Source organism: Tursiops truncatus, chromosome 7 (assembly GCF_011762595.2).
Source record: "Tursiops truncatus isolate mTurTru1 chromosome 7, mTurTru1.mat.Y, whole genome shotgun sequence".
Taxonomy (NCBI): domain Eukaryota; kingdom Metazoa; phylum Chordata; class Mammalia; order Artiodactyla; family Delphinidae; genus Tursiops; species Tursiops truncatus.
Genome location: NC_047040.1, coordinates 21,196,101 through 21,218,459, shown reverse-complemented (window position 1 = coordinate 21,218,459; position 22,359 = coordinate 21,196,101). Strand labels below are relative to the sequence as shown.

Here is a 22,359-nt window from a genome sequence, read left to right as displayed (position 1 = left end):
AAATTAACTAGGTTGGGTTGGGTGCCTGGACTCCACGCCCTGCAGTAACTTGCTCCTCTGCACTAGTGACATTGAGAGGTTGGGAGGTATCAGAAGGGGGTATATGTATTGACTATGTGTAGAGGGTTTGGTGGTGGTGATGGTTGGAAATGTTTGGATGTAGAGAAGCTATTTTTAGAAGAGTATAGCATTAGCATTCTCCTAGCCTTCCTGGATGGAGGATAATTGTATGCCAAAAATCAGACTGATACCCAAACTGTGAGACTAACAGTTCCTTCCACAGCTGCCCTGGTTTTAAGGGGTTCCTCTTATTTTTCTAAACAGTGGTGCCATCCCTGGTCACTGGGAGGTGCTGCTGTGCTGGGAGTGACTTACAAATGCTACATTATGGCTCGCTTCATGTGTAAGAATGGACTGTAATCACAGAAAATGGGTTCTAGATACTGTAAGATGGCATCATAATTTTTCATTAAATGAGCAGAATATGTCAGATTACCTTTTGGTTTATTTCATTTTTCCTGTTTATATGTTTCAGGAAGTGTACTTTGATTTATAACATATATGAATATATGTTAGTGAAATAGAATTGGAAGAAGGGCACTTGGGCAAGTACTTTTAAATCATCACACCGTCAGCCCAGTGTCCACAATTTCCAGCATTGTAGATTTCACTGGAAAAAAGTGGCATGTTCTTGGGATAAAGGGACTGTTTGGTGTTATCTTCTGCCCTTAACTAGCTGAGTCCTGGATGCCCTCATTGTGTGCATGGATTTGATTCAACAAGAAACTGTGTAAGTATCTCAACTGAAGAGAGCTGGAAATGAGCCTGTCTGTGTGGAATCAGACCATTTGGAAAATGAACCCTTGCAAGGCTATAATTGTAGTACCTAGGAGAGTTGCTTGTATGTACCTCTGTGGAGGCTGGAAGGGGATCCTTTTTTATCGTAGTGACCACATCTTTAACTGAAGTTAAAGTTAGGAAATCAGAGACATACTATTTCCATAATGCTCAGAAATTTTGCCTAAGATGTTCAAAGCATGAGTCATGACTGGGTTGGTTATATGTTTAATAGGAACCTAGCTGAGCATCAGCAGCACACGGACTTCTGGAATGTAATCACCTTTGTTAGCTGGAGCTAGATTCATTCCTTACCCTTTTTCTGCTTAGTGACCAAGTACATTTGAAGTTTAGGAAATAACTCAGGAGAATGATTTCTTAACATGCTAACTCTCTCTTCTAGAGGAAAGAAGTTTGAGAAGAGGCATATTGAAGTGTTCACTGACCTCAGCAGCCCATTCAGCAGAGATCAGCTGGGTATTATAATTCATAACTTGAAGAAATCTGGCATCTCCCTGCAGTTTTTGTAAGTCCATAAGAATAATATTTGCAGACAGATCTTGTGCTCTTATAATGCAGTGATAGGACCCCTTCGTAGAGCACTCAGTTCTCAAGAGTCCTCTCTGCTCTGAGTCAGAATCTGTCAGATCACTGACTTCAGCCAACGTTCATTGATTACTCTCTTGTGTTCCAGGAACTCTTCTGAGTTTTGATGATAAAGGGATGAAAGTCACAGGGAGACCTGGGAGTTTAGCTCAGTAGCAGATGTTTGCTTGTGCTGTTCTTGGACCCAAAGAATTGAGGCATTAGAGGAATCTTTTAAGGACATTCAGTTCATCTCCTGCCTGCATAGAAGACTTTACCCAAACAATTACCGGATTGGTGGTGTCTTTTCTTAAACAGCCTAGAGGACTGTGTCTTAAAGACAGTAGATGTTTTTAGGATAGAGAGGAATGTCAACTTGGGAACGATTTTAAACACGTCTGCTTATTTTTAACTCTTTTTCAGATCTAAAGGATACACACACATTTATAAAATGTAATTTGCTTGTGCATATTTACAGATGAGGTGTACAAACTTAGGAGGAAAATATTTTTCACAACTTGTTAGGGAGAGAGTCCCTCCTCCCCCAATAACTTGAATTTCCCCTCCAGGCACTTACTTTATCTTATAGCCCTAACAGAAAGTTCTTTCCACTACATTAATCCTTCCTGCTGCATCTGAAACCTGTTTTTTCTTGTCCTATTTTTGGTAAAAGCAGAGTGGAGGTATAGAATGTTGAATTATTAGGGACACTCCTTTTTCGGATTGAGAGCCATACCAAGAAGCCTGCAGCTCTGAGTGGTGAGCCTGCAGCTTCTTTAGAATGCCTGCCGTGGAGAATTAAGAACCTCTCTTGCATGTACGTACCTCTTAAGACTGCTGAGGGGCAACTCCTTTCTGTAGAACTGTAGAAAAATAGTTCAGAATAACCCATCAAGCTGATACTTGGTAAGATGGTACTTCAGAGAAATTAAGTGCTTTTTAAGTGACTCTTCTTTTCTCATTGAGTTGAGGTTTTCTCAGCACTTCAAAAGCCCAGCTCGGTTTCTGTTCCCTATTCATAATCTCAGATGCCTTTACATCCTTGACACGTACTGCACTTCTGTCAATGTCATTGGAAAGGGCTACTTTTTTTTGTATGAGCAATGCTGTAAAGCAAGCTGAACAGAACATAGCCTTTTCTTCCACTTGCTGGTTATTTGACTGGTTGTATTTTTTTCTTGGGTAATACCCTTCTTCCTTTGCTGCAAACTTCTAGCATGCGAAGTAGAGTTTTTGCTCTTATTGTTTGGTGTATCCCATGTATGGTGGATTGTTCTAGTTGGACTGGACCTTCCTGACCCTTCATTTTCATGTTAATCGTCCCTTCTTCCTGGTTGATGCTCTGGAAACAGCAACAGCGTGGTGCAAACCTGACGTGCTGTACCCTGCTTGCTGGAAGCTCTTTTTCATGTAATGCAGGACATGCACATCTCTCATGCTAAGAATACATAGAAAAAATGGAAACATGAAGCTCTGTTTTGATGATAACAAATGAAATGATAAAGGAATCACCTTAAAAATCCACATGGGGTAACCAGCAGGTAATTTTGAGTAAACTGAAAAGATCGCTGAATTCAACTGTTTGGGTTTCCAGGGACAAACTAGGGTGACCTGCTACAGTGGAAAGAACCTTGCTCTTTCAGTCAGATGACTGAGTCTTTGCTCCGTCACTTATTAGCTTTATTAGCTATACGGTTTTGGCCAAATTATTTCATTTCTGTAGCTTCCATTTCTTTTCAGAAAATGGAGGTAGAAATCTCTATCCAACTAACACATAAGAATGAAATGAGATTGTTTATATAAAAACATTTATAAAGTGTCATGTAGAATATTATCATAAAATGTGTTTGGTTGGTTTACTTTTCAGTTTTTATATTAATTATTGAATATTCCCATGACTGGTAACTCCACTCTAGTTTTAGTCTCATTTCAGGCAAACAACTGGAGTGAAACACAGGAACAAAATTGGTTTTACTTATTTCTAGCAATTAACTGGTTTCTGTATAGGAATTCTCTATCTGAAATAATGATGATGACATTGTTTGAGTTTTAAGTATTTTATACACTTTCTCTTATTAATCTTTATAATAATCTTGAGAGATCATTAATGGGCATTTGTTTGTTTATTTTTGTCTGCCTAGAATGTCACCCAGCCTTTTTCTAGGAAGCGTTCCTTCCTACTTTTTAACCTAATGGCTTGAATGAGAGCTGACATCTAGATCTGGCTCCTAGGCTACCACTAATTCCTGGTCTTTTGAATTGGAGAGTAGAGGGTTAAACCCTCAGTCCCTCTTTGGTAGTGGAGTTGGGCATTATGAGCTTGAAAGTGTTCAGAAACAATGTGGAGGAAGCCAGTCTGAAAGAGCGGGGCCAGCATAAAGGAAAATGAAATATGGAGATAGAGAGTGAGAGGGTCACAGAATCCTTGTGGTGTTTGAGACTCTGGGTCTAGTCATCCTAAGGCCATGTGCAGCCTTGCCCTTTCAATTATTTTGTTACGTTAAGCCAATAAATTACCCCCATAAAAGCCAAACCAAAGAGACTTTGGTCACTTGAAACTGATAGAATATTGGTCAAGGTAGATAGTGCCATTTGATGGTTGAGAAATGTAAAGCTCAGAGAGGCTGACTGACCATTTTCTCATAGCGAGTGAGTAACAGTCACAGAATTGGAACCCCGTTTATTATTTGGCTTCAGGGCTTTTCTTCTTAAGTACTGCTGGTCTTTTCCTGACAGTTTGCCTTTCCCAGTTGGGAAGGAAGATGGAACTGGGGACGGAGGAGATGGCAACTTGCTCTCCGACCACCATGGGTCCTCCTTTCCTCCAAAAGGAATCAGTGAGCAGCAAAAAGAAGGTATTCGGATGGTGAAGAAGGTGATGATGTCTTTAGAAGGTGAAGATGGGCTGGAGGAAATTTATTCCTTCAGGTAAGACATGAAAGCATTGTTTACAACTTTCAGTTGTAAGCATATTAATTGTTCTTCTGATCAGATGGCTCCCTAATGCTTTTCCTTTTCTGGGCCACTTTTGAATTAGCAGTTATACTTTAGTATTTCAATTTTTATTAAAGAAATGGTGCACCAGCCCCTAATCCCATTTTTTGAAGTTTGTATGGTTGGTGCAAGATTTCTTATTTATTTCCAAGACTATGTCGGTAGAGTTTGGAAATACATAAATATAACGAACGATTTAACAAGTCAAATTGTAAAAGATGAGGTAGTAGATTTCTTCTTTATGCCAAGCTTGGGGCACATTTCTTGGGCCCTTCCTTGTCATACACCTAAAAAACATTCTTAATTATAAAATGTGGTGTCAGGTCTGAGATAATACTTAATATCCTCTAATCTTCTGATTTAGGTTTTAGGAGGCAGTATACTATAATATACAGATTTTTTTAAAAAACTTTTGGTCTCAACATAGTTTGGTCAGGCAAAAACAAATCAAAACAAAGCAAAACCCCCAAATATTAAGAATTTACAACCTGTTTATTCCATGTGGGCTTTGTAAAGGCAAAATGATTTAAGAAATGGGAAATCCCTGAAGTACCATATAACGATTAGTCAAGCTACTTTTTTTGGCCATCCAATTAGAGACTGTGGGAGAGATGATCTCCTTTATCTGTATTATTCTTGGTTGGAATTGGATATATATTTTGATCAAAGAACCTGAGACGGGTCCATAGCATCTAGAACGGTGTGTATTTGAAGGGCCTGATTTGGTAAAAGTGGCAATAGAATACCACACTGTATGGCTGTGGAGTTTCAAATCCTCAGGGATACTGCTACTTAATGTTAAAGAATTAATTCCAGTTTATTAATAAACACACAAAATACAAGCATTTTAAGAAAAGTTCTTAATTGAAGTAGAGGTTCAGTTGAAGTAAACGTTAAACAATTAGGATTTTTTTGAGTAGCAATAGTGTGTATCTGCTCTACTTTTTATTCTCAATCACAATTTTCAAATATTTCTGGTGAGCTATAATTGATAAGCAATCAGCCTGCTTTTCTAAACATAGATACTATTGAAAAATTGCAGGTAAATGGGAATTTTGGAAATTGAACTGTAATTTCCCAAGGGGTTGTCAAAGGAGTCAATGAAGAATCCTGTAAAGTGATGTTTCTTTGCCATAATATGTGTTCTAATTGTAATACATGCAAATATGTGTTCCTAAATTATTTTTCTTTCAAATTTGGATATGGCTTTCTCTAACATGGGAATACATGTCTAAAGCTAACATATTCACCATGATATTGTAAAGAAGAATTATAGACCAATAAAATTACCTAGAAAAGTTTCTTTTCCTGTAACATAGCAAGGAGGGAAATTACTATGTGCTGTCCTAGCCGTTTGAAATTACTTTGATTTTTAGGTCTGCCATGAAGGTGTGGATCAGAACTTTGCCATCTGATACAGTAGCCATTATCCACATGTGGCTATTTAAATTTATTAAAATTAAATAAAATTTAAAACTTAGTCCCTCAGTCATAGTAGCCACTGAGTTAAAGAGCTCAGTAGCCTATTGGACAGGAATAGTTAGAAATAGAATACTTCCCTCATTGCACAAAGTTGTACAGGACAGCCCTGGACTAGACTTATCCTCATCTAGCAGACATTAGAGGAAGATAACTTGACTTGTAATTGGGGAGCTTCAAATCTGCAGAACTCATCCAGTTGTTCTCAGATGTTACATATAAGAGGCTGGTCTTTAGAATTTCCCCTGGAACAGAATCCAAAGCTCTTGATGGTTTTAGACGTGACTCATAATCAGACTAGCAATGTCCTATGAGACAGGTTAGACCTGGTTTCAGACCCATTCATTCCTCAGTGAATACAAAGCCAAGGTGTACCGTAAGCTTTGGAGCAGGGTATCAGGTAGAATATCTACTATTCATTGTAGATTATTTCTGAAAATTGGAGTCTCTTGAGGCCTCTTTGTCCATAACTCTGGATAATGTCAGATAATCCTTAGTGAATACCACAAATTCCACCTATCTCCTATGATTTTCTCTGTTGTGTTTGATTAGGAACCAGATGAAAATAGAACTGATCTTCACTAGTATTCAAATGAAGTAGCCCTCTGCATCGTGTTTGCTACTTCCCAATTCCCTTTCCCTACGCAGTGAGAAACCTAGAGTTACCTGCTTTAAGACTGAGCGTGGACTGCTAAATTCCTTTATCCCGTGGAGAGTCATTATTTAATTCTGTCCACTGTGTGCATATACTTACCATGTCTTTTATTTAAGAGAATGGAAATGAGCTAAAGAATTGCAGGGTTGTGAACAGTGACGATACAGGATGGAACCCACCCTGTGATATCTTAGAGCAGGGCTGTTTATCCTCAGGTCCATGGTTTTCGGGAGCTGGTGTGTGCAAACACATTTACAAATGTGCTTTTATCACATCCTCACAGTGTCCTTGGTCCTGAAAAAAAAATGCTAAGAACAACTGGCCAAGTTGAGGAAAAGATTGAATAGGGGGAAGGTACAGATGTTCCTTTTCACCTATCAGTAAAGGAATTCAACGCCTTCCTCCTAAGCCAACTCATTTGTATTCTGGCTCTCTCCCAACTGATGGTCGCCACGAGTTTTCCTTGCCATCCCCTGCTGTTCCTCTCTGTATGATCAACAGCATCTCACTTCTCATTCTAGACAACTAAATGCAATGTCCAGCACAGGTTAACATTTTTAAAATTGCTGCTTTCATAATACATTTTTCTTTATTAAGTGAGAGTCTGAGACAGCTGTGTGTCTTTAAGAAAATTGAGAGGCGTTCCATGCCCTGGCCCTGTCAACTGACCATTGGCTCCAATTTGTCTATAAAGATTGTGGCTTATAAATCGGTAAGTGGTAGGTATACATTTTTAAAGAAATGTTAGCAGGCAGACAAATATGCTTATATAAGGAACTGACAATTCGTGTGTGGGTTATTCAAAACCATAATTACTGCTTCTCTAACTGCTCTCCCTGTTCATTTCATCTCTATTTAGCTTTTATGTAAAAGGCATGCTAACAGAGGAAGCTTTAAGAATTGTCTATAATAGGGACTTCCCTGGTGGTCCAGTGGTTAAGAATCTGCCTTCCAATGCAGGGGACACAGGTTCGATCGCTGGTCAGGGAACAAGGATCCCACATGCCACAGGGCAACTAAGCCCGCGTGCCGCAACTACTTTAAAAAAAAAAGGAAAAAAAAAACAAATAGTCTATAATAGGGGTGGATTCCCTCCTTTTTCTCTTTCTCTCCATTGACAGTTGATTGTTAATCATGAGTTTCAGGTCTTTCTCTTTTTGTTTTTTAAAGAAAGAAAATGAAATGCATTAAGTTGTATCATTGTGGTATCATAGCAGAAATACAGATACACACCAGAGTTCAGTTCAGGGTTTTGAAAACTCAGTCACATCTAATTTAGTTGTTAATGATCTGGTAGTAACAACATCTAAGAAATATCAAAAGATGTTGACTTGTTACTGTGAAATGGCCTTTTGTAACATATGTACATTTGTACGTAATAGTATATTTTCAAAAATGAGTTGCTTTTGGTAATTATTTGATGAAATTCCAGTTTGAGTATGAGTCTTGGATCCATGCCTCCGCATGACCTTCCTTGTCTTTTTTCTTTAAATGCACAAAATAAATATATAGAAACATTTAAATATATAAAATATACAAAAACATGTTGTTTTATATATTCAAGTGTTTTTTTTAATATTCAAGGACTTAATTCCAAAACACCCTACATGCATGAAAACCATGGAGGTACTTCAAGGCCTAGAGTAGTGTCCCTGGGAATGAGAATATAGTCTCTTTCCTTTTTTTTTCCTAGTTACTTTTTCATATTTCCTTATTGATTTCTGAGTACTGATAGACTGCTTTCCCCTTTCTTGTGTGTTGGGAAACTGTGGTAACAAAATGTAGGGCTCTCTTTTGTTAGACAGTCTGAGGGTTTTGTATAGAAGGTGTTTGAATGTATACAAATATTCATATTTATCTGTGGATTACCCTTGGGGGAAAATAAAATGTAGAAAGAATTATAAAATAAACTAAAATTTCCACAGTAGGCAAGAGACAACAAACCAATGTAGCTGGAGTCATTGTTTTGGATTTTTTTCTGTAAAGCAGAGAGTAGGTTTTCATCTTTTGTCCATCTGAATCATAGCTTTCCTTGTTTTCCCTTTATTTTTCTTTTGGAAATCAGATTCTACAAGAGAGAGTTAAAAAGTGTTGGACAGTTGTGGATGCAAGAACTCAAAAAAAAGAAGATATACAAAGAGAAACAGTTTATTGCTTGAATGACGATGATGAAACTGAAGTTCCAAAAGAGGATACTATTCAAGGTATTATTATTCCCAGTGAGAGTTTCACTTTTGCCTAGAAAATTTTCTTCAAGATGATAGGAGGCAGGCTAGGTTTTGTATTATTATTTGTCTAGAGACACAACTATATGAGGGGATCATGAGACGCTGGATCCTTTAGGTCATCTGTTGGGTCTCAGGCAGGATGGTTCCGAGGCAGGAGTATACTCGGGCATTCAGTCTCTCTGGGTTTTAAATGTCTCAAGTGACAGAACTTAACACTTGGCTTTGTTTTAAAGTTTGAAACTCACTAGCTAGGAAAAGGCTTATATTAACATGGCCGAAGCAAATTTTTTGTTTACCTTTGACTTCCATAGTGATCATTTTTCTGAGTGCCAATTTCAGGTCTTATATCCTGCCTGTTTAGCTCCCTTATGGTAATTTAGGGGATAAGAAAAATTATTTGTGTTTGTTATATTGCTTTATGTTCACTAGGATCTTTAGAGTTGTACTTCATATATTTGTACCCATTGGCTCTGTGTAGTGTACTTAGATAGCGTCTCTATCCAGAGGGCTTAGAAGCTAGCTGAGGGTGTCTGAGTGTTCAAGAGCTAAAATGATAAGATACCAAATGATGGTTAAGATAGAAACCAGAGTCTTTATATAAATTTATCACCAGACTATGTGCTACTCAGTATAATTTTAATTTGCAAGCCTTAAAAAAAATTCCTTTCATCTGTGGCACTGCGTTGCAGTATTTGCATATTTATATGTTTTGCAGGGGTCTTGGCGGGTGGGAGAGTGATTAAAGGTAGTGGTGGTCATGACCCCTTTCTTTCTTCTGATGGATTAGAATGTAATAAACAACCCACAATCTCTACTAATTCCTTAATTCAACTCAATAGTATAGTGTGGTTAAGAACAGAAATTTTGGAGTCAGACCTTGGTTAGAATCATGGCTCCATTACTTGCTCGTCATTTAATCCTCATATAATGACTGGCTCATAGTAGGAAGAATAGCGTGATTAAGGGCATAAGACCAGGAAAGCAGAGGGCCTTCTCAGTGATACCAAGTAGTTGGGTAAGGTGTATTGGGCATATGCAGATTCGTACTCAGGATAGTATCTAAAAGACAATCTGCATTTTCTCTTTTAATCTTCACAACAACCAGTGAAGTAGGCACTCTTGTTTCCATTTTACAGATAAGAGAATTGAGATTGAAAGACATTCGTTAACATTTGCAAAATCTCATAGTTAACAAGTAGCAGAATTTGAACCCAGGGCTGCAGGAGTCTGTTTCTACATGCTATTCTGAATTAGGAAGGGCTTTGAATGATACGCTGAAGAGCTTATGCTTGATTTTGAAAGCGACATGGAGCTGCTTATAATGTTGAGGAGCAGAGTGCCATGGGGGCTGTGTTTTAGAAAGATTAATAGGACATCTGGGTATAGGATGGATTGGAAGGAGAAGGGACTAGAGATGGTACCAATTCTTTCGGTTGCACGCAAAGAAAGCAGCTCTGGTTGTCTTAGACAGAAAGCAAACATATTGGTGGAGCAAGGGAGAGGGAAGAGTTAAACATTGTTTCAGTTTGAAGAGCATAGATGTGCAGCTTTTCTCTCTTACCTTTTTGCAGTTACCCACATACTTCCTTTGCCTGTCTTCCACTTTCTATCCCCTAATATGTAGAGTTCTCTTTTTTAGATAGAGGGACTAGTTTATGTGAGCAAAGGACTATGGTCGTATTTGTAGTCTGTTCTCTACTCTTTGCCATGTACAAAAGTTACAGTTATTGATTTGCCCTGTAAAAGATGAGCCAGAAAACATAAGACAGTTTTAATTAGAAGTTTTAGGTTACTCTTAAACGATTCAAGTAAGATGTCTGAAAAAACATTGGGTTTAGATACCACTCTTAATCATGTGCCATACATTTCCCTCTTAACTTCTTGTTGAAATTTTTGTTTATATCACCAGCTTTTATTAAAAGACATATATGAAAATAGAAATGTGTTTCTTTTTAATTAAATACATGGCATGTGCAGAGTGAGGGAACTAATAAACACTGGATCACAGAATCTGCCCCCAAACACACAAGTTTCTTTGTTTCTTGGAGTAAAGATGCATATGCTTTTCCTTTTCATCTATGCAAGGTCATAATCCTTGGATTTTGATGATCTTTCTCCCCATTAAACATATAAGGCTATATAGTGAAAGGGCATGACCTTCCATAGGGCAGAGAGGCCCTGGAACAGGGTTGGAGTTTTTTTAAGGAGCCAAGAGCCTATATCTATAATAACCTAAGTAATCAAAAAGAAAAAAAAATAGACAATCCAATCCCAGAAATAAAATAAATTTAAATGCAGAAAAATATCCAGCTTCTCAATTGAATGTTTCTAAATAGAAAAATTTTGGCTTCTTCCGTTAGGCATTTGTGTATCTCCAGCATCCATTTTTGAGAACATTTTATTCTGAAAATCCTATGGGCACATTTCTCTGTGGGTCTCCAGGTTTCTAAATAAATGTGTTCTTGTTATTATGTTTACAAGTCATGATTGTACTTTAGTCAACCATGGTTTATCTTTGGAGGATAACTAGGACATTGCATTTGCTACATTCTTCCTTCTAGGATGGATAATCATTAAGGTAACTAGATTGCAGAATATGCTACTTAAAAAAATGTAATTAGATTTTAATTGTCTCTGTGTCGTATATGTTTGTGGATCTGCCGCTTCTTTTTCTGCAGTGATCACAAGGGGTAGAAATTTGATTCCGGCAAACAGTATATGGAGGCTTGATCCGGAGTGTGCATGTATCGTTAATGTATGTATAGGGCCAATTTCAGCTTGTGGAAAATGAGGCCCCATATGCTTAACAGATGCTCTTCTCTTGTTCTTTAGGGTTCCGTTATGGGAGTGATATCATTCCTTTCTCTAAAGTGGATGAGGAACAAATGAAATATAAATCGGAGGGGAAGTGCTTCTCTGTTTTGGGATTTTGTAGATCTTCTCAGGTAAAGCACGTATTTGCCTACTAATTGTAAACAAAACAGATGAGCTTTTTTCTCATTATTTGAGATGGTGTGCTTTGGATTGGGCCTGTTATTTATAATATGTTGTTTTCACTTTTAGTTTTTCTAAAATGTAGTCTGGCGTGCTGCTATCCTTGATTTTTGAAGGTTAAAAATCAAGAGGTAGAGAAGTCGGCATAAATCAGAATAGATTCAGTGAAAAGTCACTTCTTAGCTTTGGTGTCGGTCATAGCTCATAGTAGCCTTAAAGAACCAGCATCCAGTTCTTTGCTATTGTATTGCTTTCTCTAACTGTTATGTATACTGGAGTGTTTTACAGGAGTCAGGGTCTAGTTGGGTTTTGAATGACCGCAGATCTCTTAGAATATCATTGATTTATGCTAGTCACCCTTCTTCTCAACGCCCAACAAAGAGGTCTAGGATGCAAAACTTGTTCATTAGTCATATGTTTTTTAGACGGCAATACAGATGTACAAAAGAGACACAGTGGAAAATGCAGTAACTTATTGAAGGCTGTGGATACCATATACTATCCAAGAAAGGGTCATTAAAGATTCCCAGCAGTCTTAGATGAAATGTTCTTGAGGTAGGCAACCAAACAGAAGGAATAAGTAGAAAGTGCATCTTTTCAGGCTCTATAGGGATGAAGAGATTTTTGTTGGTTCTAGAAGAACTCAAGTGAGAATTAAAATAAATATAACCCAATATACCAGAATTAAATTTCTTCATGTTGCTCCAGCATGCAGTCCCTGTATAATTCAGTGTTAGAATAATTCAGTGAGGTGGGGAGAATGTTTTCCATCATATGCTCAAACTGTTAGATACAGAATAATTCAGTGAGGTGGGGAGAATGTTTTCCATCATATGCTCAAACTGTTAGATACAGTTTTAAGACTCATAAATCAAAAATTGAGAGTATTTACTTAAAGTCGATACAGTTAATGGTGAGAATAAATACCTTTTGGAAGTTGCGTATCTCTAACAGTTCTCTAACAAATTACACTAAATGTGCTTTTCTTTAAAATTATTCACTTTGGGAGGTACATAAACTTAAAATTTATGGTTCTTAATGTTGGTGCTTATGAGTCTTTTCAGTGAAACAGAACCTCCATTCAGACCTATTTGTAGAAACTGGCTTATTGGGAACTGGGTCTGCCTAATTCCAGATAGGCAGAAAAGATCTATCCAAAACTCCTATAACTGTAATTTAGGACTCAAAAAACTGAAATCATCTGTGCCATGGTAGGTGTGGGGACCTATTTAGTTAGATGGCAAAGCAAGAAAAAGTGAGCTGAAAAGGTACGTTTTCCATTTTAAAAGATTTTTATTGACTTAAAATTAACCTTTAAGTCATGAAGTGTTTTCTAAACCAACTTTCTGTTGTTTTTAAGCTCTAAATTATTTTTGTCTTAAGTGTAACATCAGACAGGTACAATAAAGATAGTCATAATAGCTACCATTTATTGATTATAATATTATAATCAATATACTAACCACTTTATATAAATTCCCATTTAATTCTTGTTAACAGTCCTCTCAGGTAGGTGCCGTGATATGTATTTTATACACTAGGATATTGAGGTTCAGCGCTGTTAGGTAATTGGCCCAAGGTCCCCAGCTAGAAGGTGGTAGAGATGGGTTTTGAACCAGATCCCTCTGACTCCAAAGCTATGCCATTAATCAGCTATAATCTGCCCACCAGATAGACAGGCTCATTTTTGAATAGTCTAGTTTTTACATACCTGCTTTTGTGTATTATGTTAACAAATGCATACACGTCATCTTAAGAGCAAGGTTTTTCCATATCAACTAAGGTAAAGTATAAGTATGTACCTTTTAATAAACTAGTAATTAGCTTTAAATTAATAAGATCACATAGTTTTCCAGATTCCCTTAATCTGAGGGACACTAATATTTCTGGATTGAATTAGTGTGAAATGTTTCATAATATAAAATAGGTTTTTCTTGGTTTGGAATTTTTTTTTATGAATTATGAATTACTCTTCTCTTTTAAACTTTCTGGAGTCCTTTCAATTTGCCTTCTTCCATGTTGTCAGTGTTCTGGGTATCTAATTATAGGATGGATAAGAATTTAGCCAGAATTTCCCCAAATGTCTGGCTGTCCTTTGAGAAGTCATTTAGGTGCCTTAGGAAAAGGTATTGTTAACTGTTCTTGAATCAGTCAAGAACTATTACAGATTCTAATAGGAGGGCAAATAAATCTATATGGATGTAGCAAACCGAAAATATAAGATTATTCCCATATTTTTTCAAATAATGGTTTTCAGATGGGGAATGGAAGGGAAGATGGAGATATTTGGCTTATATGGGCCTCACCCCCACACCTTTGGGACTCAGTTTTCCTGAGCTGCTGTTAACTGTGAAAGTGCTCGCAATTTCTCAGCTTAGAGGTGGGAAGGCAGAAAAAATATTTGAGAAGCATTGCCTCTCTTACGGCACATTCTTATAAATACACTCCAGGCTCAAGATGACATAGATCAAAGAGAAGTTGATCTTGGTTGATAGAAGCAGGTGGTTATAATATTAGGAACTCTTAGCATTCATCTTCTAGTCTTTGACTCCTCTGATACTGTGCTAGGTGAGTAATTTAAAGGACACATGGTACTCTAGTCTCTTTGCAGTTCATCAATGCCTTGTCATTGCTCTTAGGATGAAGTCCAAACCACTTAACTTTGCTCATAAGAGACTTCATGATCTGATCTTCGCTAATCTCACTCATCTAACTTTTCAGCTTTCCCCCTTGCACTGTGGCACTGCGCTACTCCAAAAGCAGTTCCCCAAATGCACTATGTGTTTATGTCACTCCAGACTTAATCACACTATCATCTCTGCTGAGGACACTTGTGCCCAGACTTTCATCTTAGTTCCTACCCATCCTTTAAGTCTTGACTTAGGTGTCACCATTTGCAGAAGCCTTCGCTGACACCTCATGACTAAGATAGCTGCCCTTCTTATGTGCTCTTGTAGCACTGAACTATAATACTGTACTCTTGTGGGCTGGTAGCACTGTCTGGTAATACTCCACCGCAGTTAATTTCATATTTATCTACACTCCTCAAGACAAGGCTACATCCTATTCATTATTGTGTTTATAGTGCCCAGAACAATGTTTGACATAAACTAGGCACTCATATATTTGTTGTGTTTAAGTGATTTGAACCTCAAATAGTTAGTTGTTTCTAGTACCTGTGAATGTTTTCCAGTAAGAGCATTTTGAATGTAATTTCCTAGTAATGTGTGGCATTATGGTTTTCTGTGTTACTTATTTTGGATCGAAACCAGTTCTCTTCCTCACTTCCTCTTGTAGGTCCACATGAAATATTTTATGGGAAATCAAGTTCTAAAGGTCTTTGCAACAAAAGATGATGAGGTGAGTTGACAGTAGGTCTTTGAGGTAGTGCCGTAGAATTGAATTGTCATTTTAAGTGAGTTGTTTGGGGCTTTTATAGTTTAAAATGACATTAATTCTTGCAATAGCAGTGGGAAAATTCACTGACCTTTAACTCTGAAAATGGGGAAATGATAAATGAATTTGTCATAGCATGAGCACAAGGCCTGAGGACATAGTTCTGCAATTGGAGATCAGGTGAGTATTAAAAACAAAAACATTTGAACAAATACATTTAAGTATGGGGATCTCATGGTCACAGGTTCAGGAAGGTTGGGGTCAGGTAAACATTTTCATTTTCATAAACAGAACATTTAGTGCTGGCTTAAGCAACCTGAAGATTAGCTTCACTGACTCACGGGACTACTTCCATCATTGAGCAATTTGTCTTATCCCCCTTACCTCTTTCTTTTCATTATTTTCTTACATCCGCAAGAGATTCTGTTTTCAGGCTGGTTTCTGCCTAGCTAACAGCCCGTGACTCTTGCATCCTACACTCACGCCTGCCCTCTCTATAAATATTTTCTATGTAGTCTTCAAGTAGGAACTTGTTATTTCCTTGGAGATTTTGATGTTAACTGGAAGATTACCATCCAGTGTCTGTTTAAGACTACTTAGGTCTCCATGTTCCAGAAGTTACTTGCATTTGCAACTGGTAAACTGGATGTAGATGGCTTGTTTGGGGTCGGGGGAAGGGTGATGATATAAGTGATCTAGTCCTCTTTTTCTCCTCACTTCTGAAGGGTAGCTGGCTGCTGACTTAGTGAATGGATATGCCATTATTCTATTAGAACAGTAAAATTAAGAGAAGAAAATGCTTGGCTTCCACTCAGTGTTAAATGGATTCATTAAAGCACAGTAGGTGTACGTGAATCCTCAAATTTGAGAATCCTAGTTCATGGATTTCTCCTGAATCAAATCCTAATGGGAATCAGGCAGTTCTAGTATCTATTGTCAACACAACTTAACTGCGTCTTTCATTTCTGCTGAGGTTTTAACTCCAACTTACTGTCCCTTTACCCAAAGAAAATTCTGATCACTTCATGTGATTGCTGGGTATGCAGTAAGGAGAATCATATCACAAAGCTGTGCTGACACATATGATTCTCTAGACTTGCTAGCTCAGGTCAGGGCAGCATTGTGACTTGCATAATTCAAATCCAGCCTCATACAGACCCTATAGATCACAGGGTCACTTTGAGTCACTAAAGAAAAAAAAAACTTCATCTGCTGATGGCAAAGGGCTACTCTTTGGTGTCAGTTCTTGATGTCATAGTCAAAGAATAATATTAACTAATTGGGGCTATGAGATAATCAGGGGAGTAAAGAAACTATGTCATATGAGGACTTTGAGTAACAGATTGCATGGAGAAGACTTGTGTAGGTAGGCAGGGGAGTAGGAGGGATGAGAGACAATAGCCTTCTTCAGATACTTAGAGGATTATCATACGGAATAGAAACTAAACTATGCTTCCTACCAGAGGGTAAATTGGAACCAACAAGTGGTCATTTTGTTCAAGATGAAGAATTATTTTATCAACAAAGATTACTGTCTCCAGATGGATTGGTTCCTTGTGAGATGGTCAGATCCCCATTCCTGTAAGTTTCTAGGCAGAGTCTCAACAATCAGATGTTAGGAAGGGAATTCCTTCATCATGTAGGTTGTTAAACTAGGTGAATACTTTTGTTTTTCAGCTCAAATATTCTATGATTCTATGAATATATTCCTTTTTAAAAATGTTTTCTCTTGGGCTTCTCTAGTGGCGCAGTGGTTGAGAGTCCGCCTGCCGATGCAGGGGACACGGGTTCGTGCCCCGGTCCGGGAAGATCCCACATGCCGCGGAGCGGCTGGGCCCGTGAGCCACGGCCGCTGAGCCTGCGCGTCCGGAGCCTGTGCTCTGCAACGGGAGAGGCCACAGCAGTGAGGGGCCCGCATACCGCAAAAAAAAATGTTTTCTCTGGTCATTAGCATATAATTTTTTTGTATGGAGAATCTACATTTTTATGTGCTGGTTTTCACTATGTGGAAGAGAACGGGAGAAGAGAAAGGGAAGGAAATGGAGCTTTAGTTGAGTTTCCCACAGGTGTAATATGGTGTTCTAGCTGCCATTCCGGACCCCATCCTTCCTTCTTTTTTTTTTTTTTTTTTTTTTTGCGGTACGCGGGCCTCTCACTGTTGTGGCCTCTCCTGTTGCAGAGCACAGGCTCCGGACATGCAGGCTCAGCGGCCATGGCTCACGGGCCCAGCCGCTCTGCGGCATGTGGGATCTTCCCGGACCGGGGCACAACCCCGTGTCCCCTGCATCAGCAGGCGGACTCTCAACCACTGCGCCACCAGGGAAGCCCCATCCTTCCTTCTTTAAGTATCCCAGTTGGTCCTATCAAAGACACCTAAATAAAAACTTGCAAACAAATTGAAAGTAATCTCTTCTAATCACTTCGTCGTCGTGCTTATCTGGCCTCTCTTATGGGACTTGTTAGAATATATACATTCTGTACTTGGTACACATCTCATTTCTGCTAGTAAAGAAGCTCAGTGAGATCAGGGACTCAACTATGTTTTCTTACATTGCCTAAGATAGTGCTTAGCCAAGAGTAGGCACAAAGTAAATATTCCTTGAGTTGAACTGAAAAGGTAATCAGTCTTTCATGAAATCTGTAGAGGATTTTGATGACTAGGTATTGATGTCATAGGTTTTTAGTGGAGGAGATGGGAATACACATAGCTAACTTTGATAAGGGTTAGCTGTAACACTGAGAAAAGTACAAAGTTTTTGGGGAGTTATGGAGAGGGAGAGAGCTGAGTGAAGCAAATCTGAAATGGAGAGCTTGTCAATTTACTGGGCCTTGAAAATGGGTTAGAAGCTTGAGAGCCAGAGATTTGGAGAGAGCATTCTAGTGAGGAGGAAACTGTACAAGCAAAAAGCTACTGAGGTGGGAGAGTACAAGACTTGCCCGTGAATAATGATCAGCTCTACCGAGGCAGGGATAGAGGAACCCTTGGAGGTTTTTATGGAAGAGAGTGACGTGATCAGCTCTAGGAACAGGGGAGGCAGTGATGGAACAGAACAGATAGAATTTGAAAGACGGCATAGAGGTAGACTTGGTAGAGTGTGGTGAACACTTGAAGGTGAGGGACTGTAGGCAGGCATCATCAGCTGTAGGGCTTCTCATTTGGTTGACTGGGAGGTGGTGTTAGTGGAAGCAGGGAGCACAGGAGGAGAAGAGGGGGAAGACAGGAAGCTTAGTTTTGGTCATGGATAGTTTGAGATACCTAAGGTATAACTGTATGAGTTATCTACCAACTAGTGGGCGATATAAGCCTGGATCTCGGGAGAGGTTTTTTTTTTAATCTTTTTTAAAAATTTATTTATTTATTTTTGGCTGCATTGGTCTTTGTTGCTGCGCACGGGCTTTCTCTAGTTGGGGTGAGTGGGGGCTGCTCTTCATTGCGGTGCGTGGGCTTCTCATTGTGGTGGTTTCTCTTGTTGCAGAGCACGGGCTCTAGGCATGCAGGCTTCAATAGTTGTGGCACGCAGGCTCAGTAGTTGTGGCTCGCAGGCTGTAGAGCACAGGCTCAGTAGTTGTGGCGCACGGGCTTGGTTGCTCTGCGGCATGTGGCATCTTCCTGGACCAGGGCTCGAACCCGTGTCTCCTGTACTGGCAGGTGGATTCTTAACCACTGCACCACCAGGGAAGTCCCTTGGGAGAGTTTTAAAGCTGAATATACAGACTTTTGATTCATCAACTCATGGGACTGGATAAAATAAATAGTTGCGAAAGTAGAGTTTTAGAGTGAGAGGAGGAGAGAAAGGCCAAGAGCAGAATTTCAAGATTAGTTGGAAGAACAGAAGAGCTGGGGGAGGAGTGGTGTACAGAAGTAGAATAACAGGGCAGAGTGTTGTTTCTGAAGCCAAAGAAGGAGAAAGTGTAGAGAAAGAGGGATGGTCAGATGCTACTGATAGATCAAGCAAATAGAATGCGGACTAAGAGTTAGGCAATTTGGAGATCATGGGGGACTTCAGAGGATAATTTCAGTAAGGAAGTGGGTCAGTAGCTTGATTAGATTGAAGAATAATTGTGTTCTAAGCAGTGAAACAGCAAGATTATTATTTCATGAAATGTAAAGATGAAGGGAAAGAAAGTTATAGATACTAATTTGTGGAGAGAGGGGCAAAGAAAGGTTTTGTTTAGAGTGAGGGTGTGAATTCAGAGGAGAAGGAAAATTGAAGGAATAAGAGAATATAATGAAGAAAAGTTCCAGAAGAGGTTCAGTAAATGTGATTAAATGCAGATGTGTACAGTGTAGCCTTAAAGTGGTTAGAGGGGCACTTAAAATCTAAAACAGGAAGAAAGCGAATAACCATCTCGTAAGTATTGTGCTGTGGAAATCCTCACGTGTTTGATATGTGTTAATGCATGCATCTTTCTTACTAGGCGGCAGCAGTTGCCCTTTCCTCCCTGATTCATGCTTTGGATGAATTGGACATGGTGGCCATAGTTCGATATGCTTATGACAGAAGAGCTAATCCTCAAGTTGGCGTGGCTTTTCCTTATATCAGGGACGCCTATGAGGTAAACCTGCAAGTCTTTTATTCATATTAATTTTTTTCCCTTCAGTTCCTAAACAATGCTTCTCAACTGTTAACGTGCATGAGAATTACTTGGGGGATCTTGTTAAAATGCAGTTTCTGATTTTGTAGGTCTGGGGTGGGGTCCTGAGATTCTGCATTTCTCACCAACTCCCCCGTAATGCTGTTGCTGCTGGTCTGTGAACCACACTTTCAGATGCAGTGAAAGGACATGAATTATAAGAGGATGCAAAGAGCTTCTTATTAAATCAAATCAGTAAACATTAACCGTGATCTTCTGTTTGCCCAGTCCAGGGACCTTCTCTCCATTCTCATCCTTCTTGACTTCTCAGAACCTAAAGCGAGTACAGATTACCTCCCTTTCTACAACAGCCTTTAGTGTGGATAAAGGTTGAGGGTGTGATTTTCTTGTGATCCTGGTGAAGTTCCGTTTTCCTAGGGCTCTCCTGTTTAAAAATACAGGTCTAGATCCCTCGCCATTTCCCGTTTCTCAGAGAACTCACTGTAGCAGAAATGGAACGAGAAGGCAGATATCTTGACTTCCACATCAGCTTGCCAGTCACCTTGACTCTCTCATTTGTTGTGTTGGTCATGCATTTTGTAGGTATTCTTTGATAGTCTTTCTTTTAAGCGTTTCTTTTATGTTTAATATTCTTTGTACTGTTTGCAGTTGTGTACAGCTAATCACAGAAATCGGAACACTTTATTCTCCATGTCCCAGACTTGAGCTGTCTGATTTTTGAAATCCTTTTGTTGTGCCACTTTCACAGTGTTTGAGATCAACTTTAAATTTTTTCCATTAATTCGGTGGTTTCTGTTTTTACCTCCACTCTTTCTCATTAGTGTTTAGTGTACGTACAGCTGCCTTTCATGGAAGACTTGCGGCAGTACATGTTTTCATCCTTGAAAAATAATAGGAAATGCATTCCCACAGGTGAGTTTATTTCCATTTTGCTCACTGATTGGCTCTAAACACAGATTGTTTTGGGGAAATCACCTGCCTTTAGTCATGGTTTGGGGCTAGGATTTCACAGGGTGGAGTTACAGTTGACCCTTGAACAACGAAGAGGTTAGGGGCACCACTCCCCCCAGTTGAAAGTCCACGTATAGCTTTACAGTTGGCCCTCGGTATCCATGGTTCTGTATCTGCAGATTCAACCAATCTCAGATTGTGTAGTAATGTACATATATACTTATAATCCACATATATGTGTATCTGAGCAGTTCAAACCCACGTTGTTCAAGGGTCAACTGTAGTTGGATTCCAGTCACACTCATATATGGTAATGATGAAGGTGATTTTTTTCCAGTAGCAGGGATAGGTTTGCTCCAAATGTTGTCTAGTTTCCCCCTTCTGACTTAGAGCTTGTATCTGGGGAGCAGCTTGCTGGAAATGGATGTACATTCTTTAATTGTGAGCAGAAGGTTTGCCCTCTACTGAAGTGAACTGACATGTGGAATCAAACCTGTGACTAGAGTCCTATGTAAAATATGATGTAACTTTAACCAAAAAGTGACAGTGCTGTAGATGCCCTTTTCTCTTTGCCCTTTCTTCACAGTTTACATTATCAGTGCAAGTCCTGTTCCAGGAGTTACTGGGAGCTTAATGAGAAGAGGTCTTTATTAAGCATCTGGCTGCAAATGTCAGGGTGCTACCCAGAGTGATTCTCACACACACAGATCCTGTCTTCCAGAAATCTCAGTTTACGACAGTTATCGTAAGATATACCAGTGGGCTGAATGTAGAGAACATACCAAAAAGAACACAGAATGATGAGTAGATGTTTTAGTTGACAAGTTTAAATCTGCATCAGTGTAGGATTAGGGAATTGTGAGGTGAGTCTCAGAACTGGGTGCCCTCTGTACATTGGGAGCAGTGTGCAGGGCAAAAGCTAAGAATCAAATGGGCCCCTAGGGCTTGTATCTTTACCTTCCAGAAATGAGTCTCTCTGCATCACGTGGAACCAGGCATGGACTTGAATGTGTAGAGAGTGCCAGCGTGTTACAGTATTCTGTCTCTTCCTCGTGGTAATTCCAAACTTTCAATGAGAAGAACATTTAAAGAAGAGAACTTTGTTGAGAGATTACCTTATAGATATATATCACTCAGGATCTAAAACATTAAATATTTTTCGATCTGTTGCTTTATATTGTGTGAGTTCTGTGACATTTTTGTTTGCATTTGCTCCATTGGAAAAACGGATCATTAAAATTGTTTGGCATATTTCCCAAGTCAGCATTTATGTAGGGGTGTGTAATGCCAGTGTAGTCTGGCCTGATACTAGCCTGTCATAGCAGATGGAAATCACCAAATATTCACCTGCACAGGTACCACCTGCTTCCTATTACCGGGTGGACCCTGCAGTAGTCAGCTTGAGATGGTGCCTGAAACCTCCCTTGGAAACTCCAAAAATGGGATAGAAATGTCTCATGATAAATATCTGTATGCGCGTTCATTTTATAATAGCTGTCCAAAAGGGATGTTTGAAAAGGTGAAGAATAGAAGCATAATGAACTTTTAGGAACTGCTTACTCTTTTCCGCCTTTTGCCTAGTGACTGAATGATCCCAAAATAGCACTTCGGTTTTAATAGCTGAACTGCTGTATGAATCAGCAG

At 39.0% G+C, this 22,359-nt stretch overlaps 1 protein-coding gene across 3 annotated transcripts in view; it reads left to right on the top strand.

Moving 5' to 3' along the window:
* XRCC5 (X-ray repair cross complementing 5) overlaps positions 1–22,359 on the top strand; it is a 98,266-nt gene that overhangs the window by 8,186 nt on the left and 67,721 nt on the right. Inside the window, exons 4-12 of one of the 3 annotated variants that reach the window (XM_019938959.3) lie at positions 742–790; positions 1,241–1,363; positions 4,159–4,350; positions 7,148–7,262; positions 8,616–8,754; positions 11,611–11,723; positions 15,070–15,132; positions 19,588–19,725; positions 20,586–20,676. In XM_019938959.3, the coding sequence (XP_019794518.1) occupies positions 742–790; positions 1,241–1,363; positions 4,159–4,350; positions 7,148–7,262; positions 8,616–8,754; positions 11,611–11,723; positions 15,070–15,132; positions 19,588–19,725; positions 20,586–20,676 (1,023 nt within the window). The remainder of the gene's footprint in view (positions 1–741; positions 791–1,240; positions 1,364–4,158; positions 4,351–7,147; positions 7,263–8,615; positions 8,755–11,610; positions 11,724–15,069; positions 15,133–19,587; positions 19,726–20,585; positions 20,677–22,359) is intronic. The other 2 variants (XM_073807291.1, XM_019938960.3) reach the window with 2 other exon arrangements.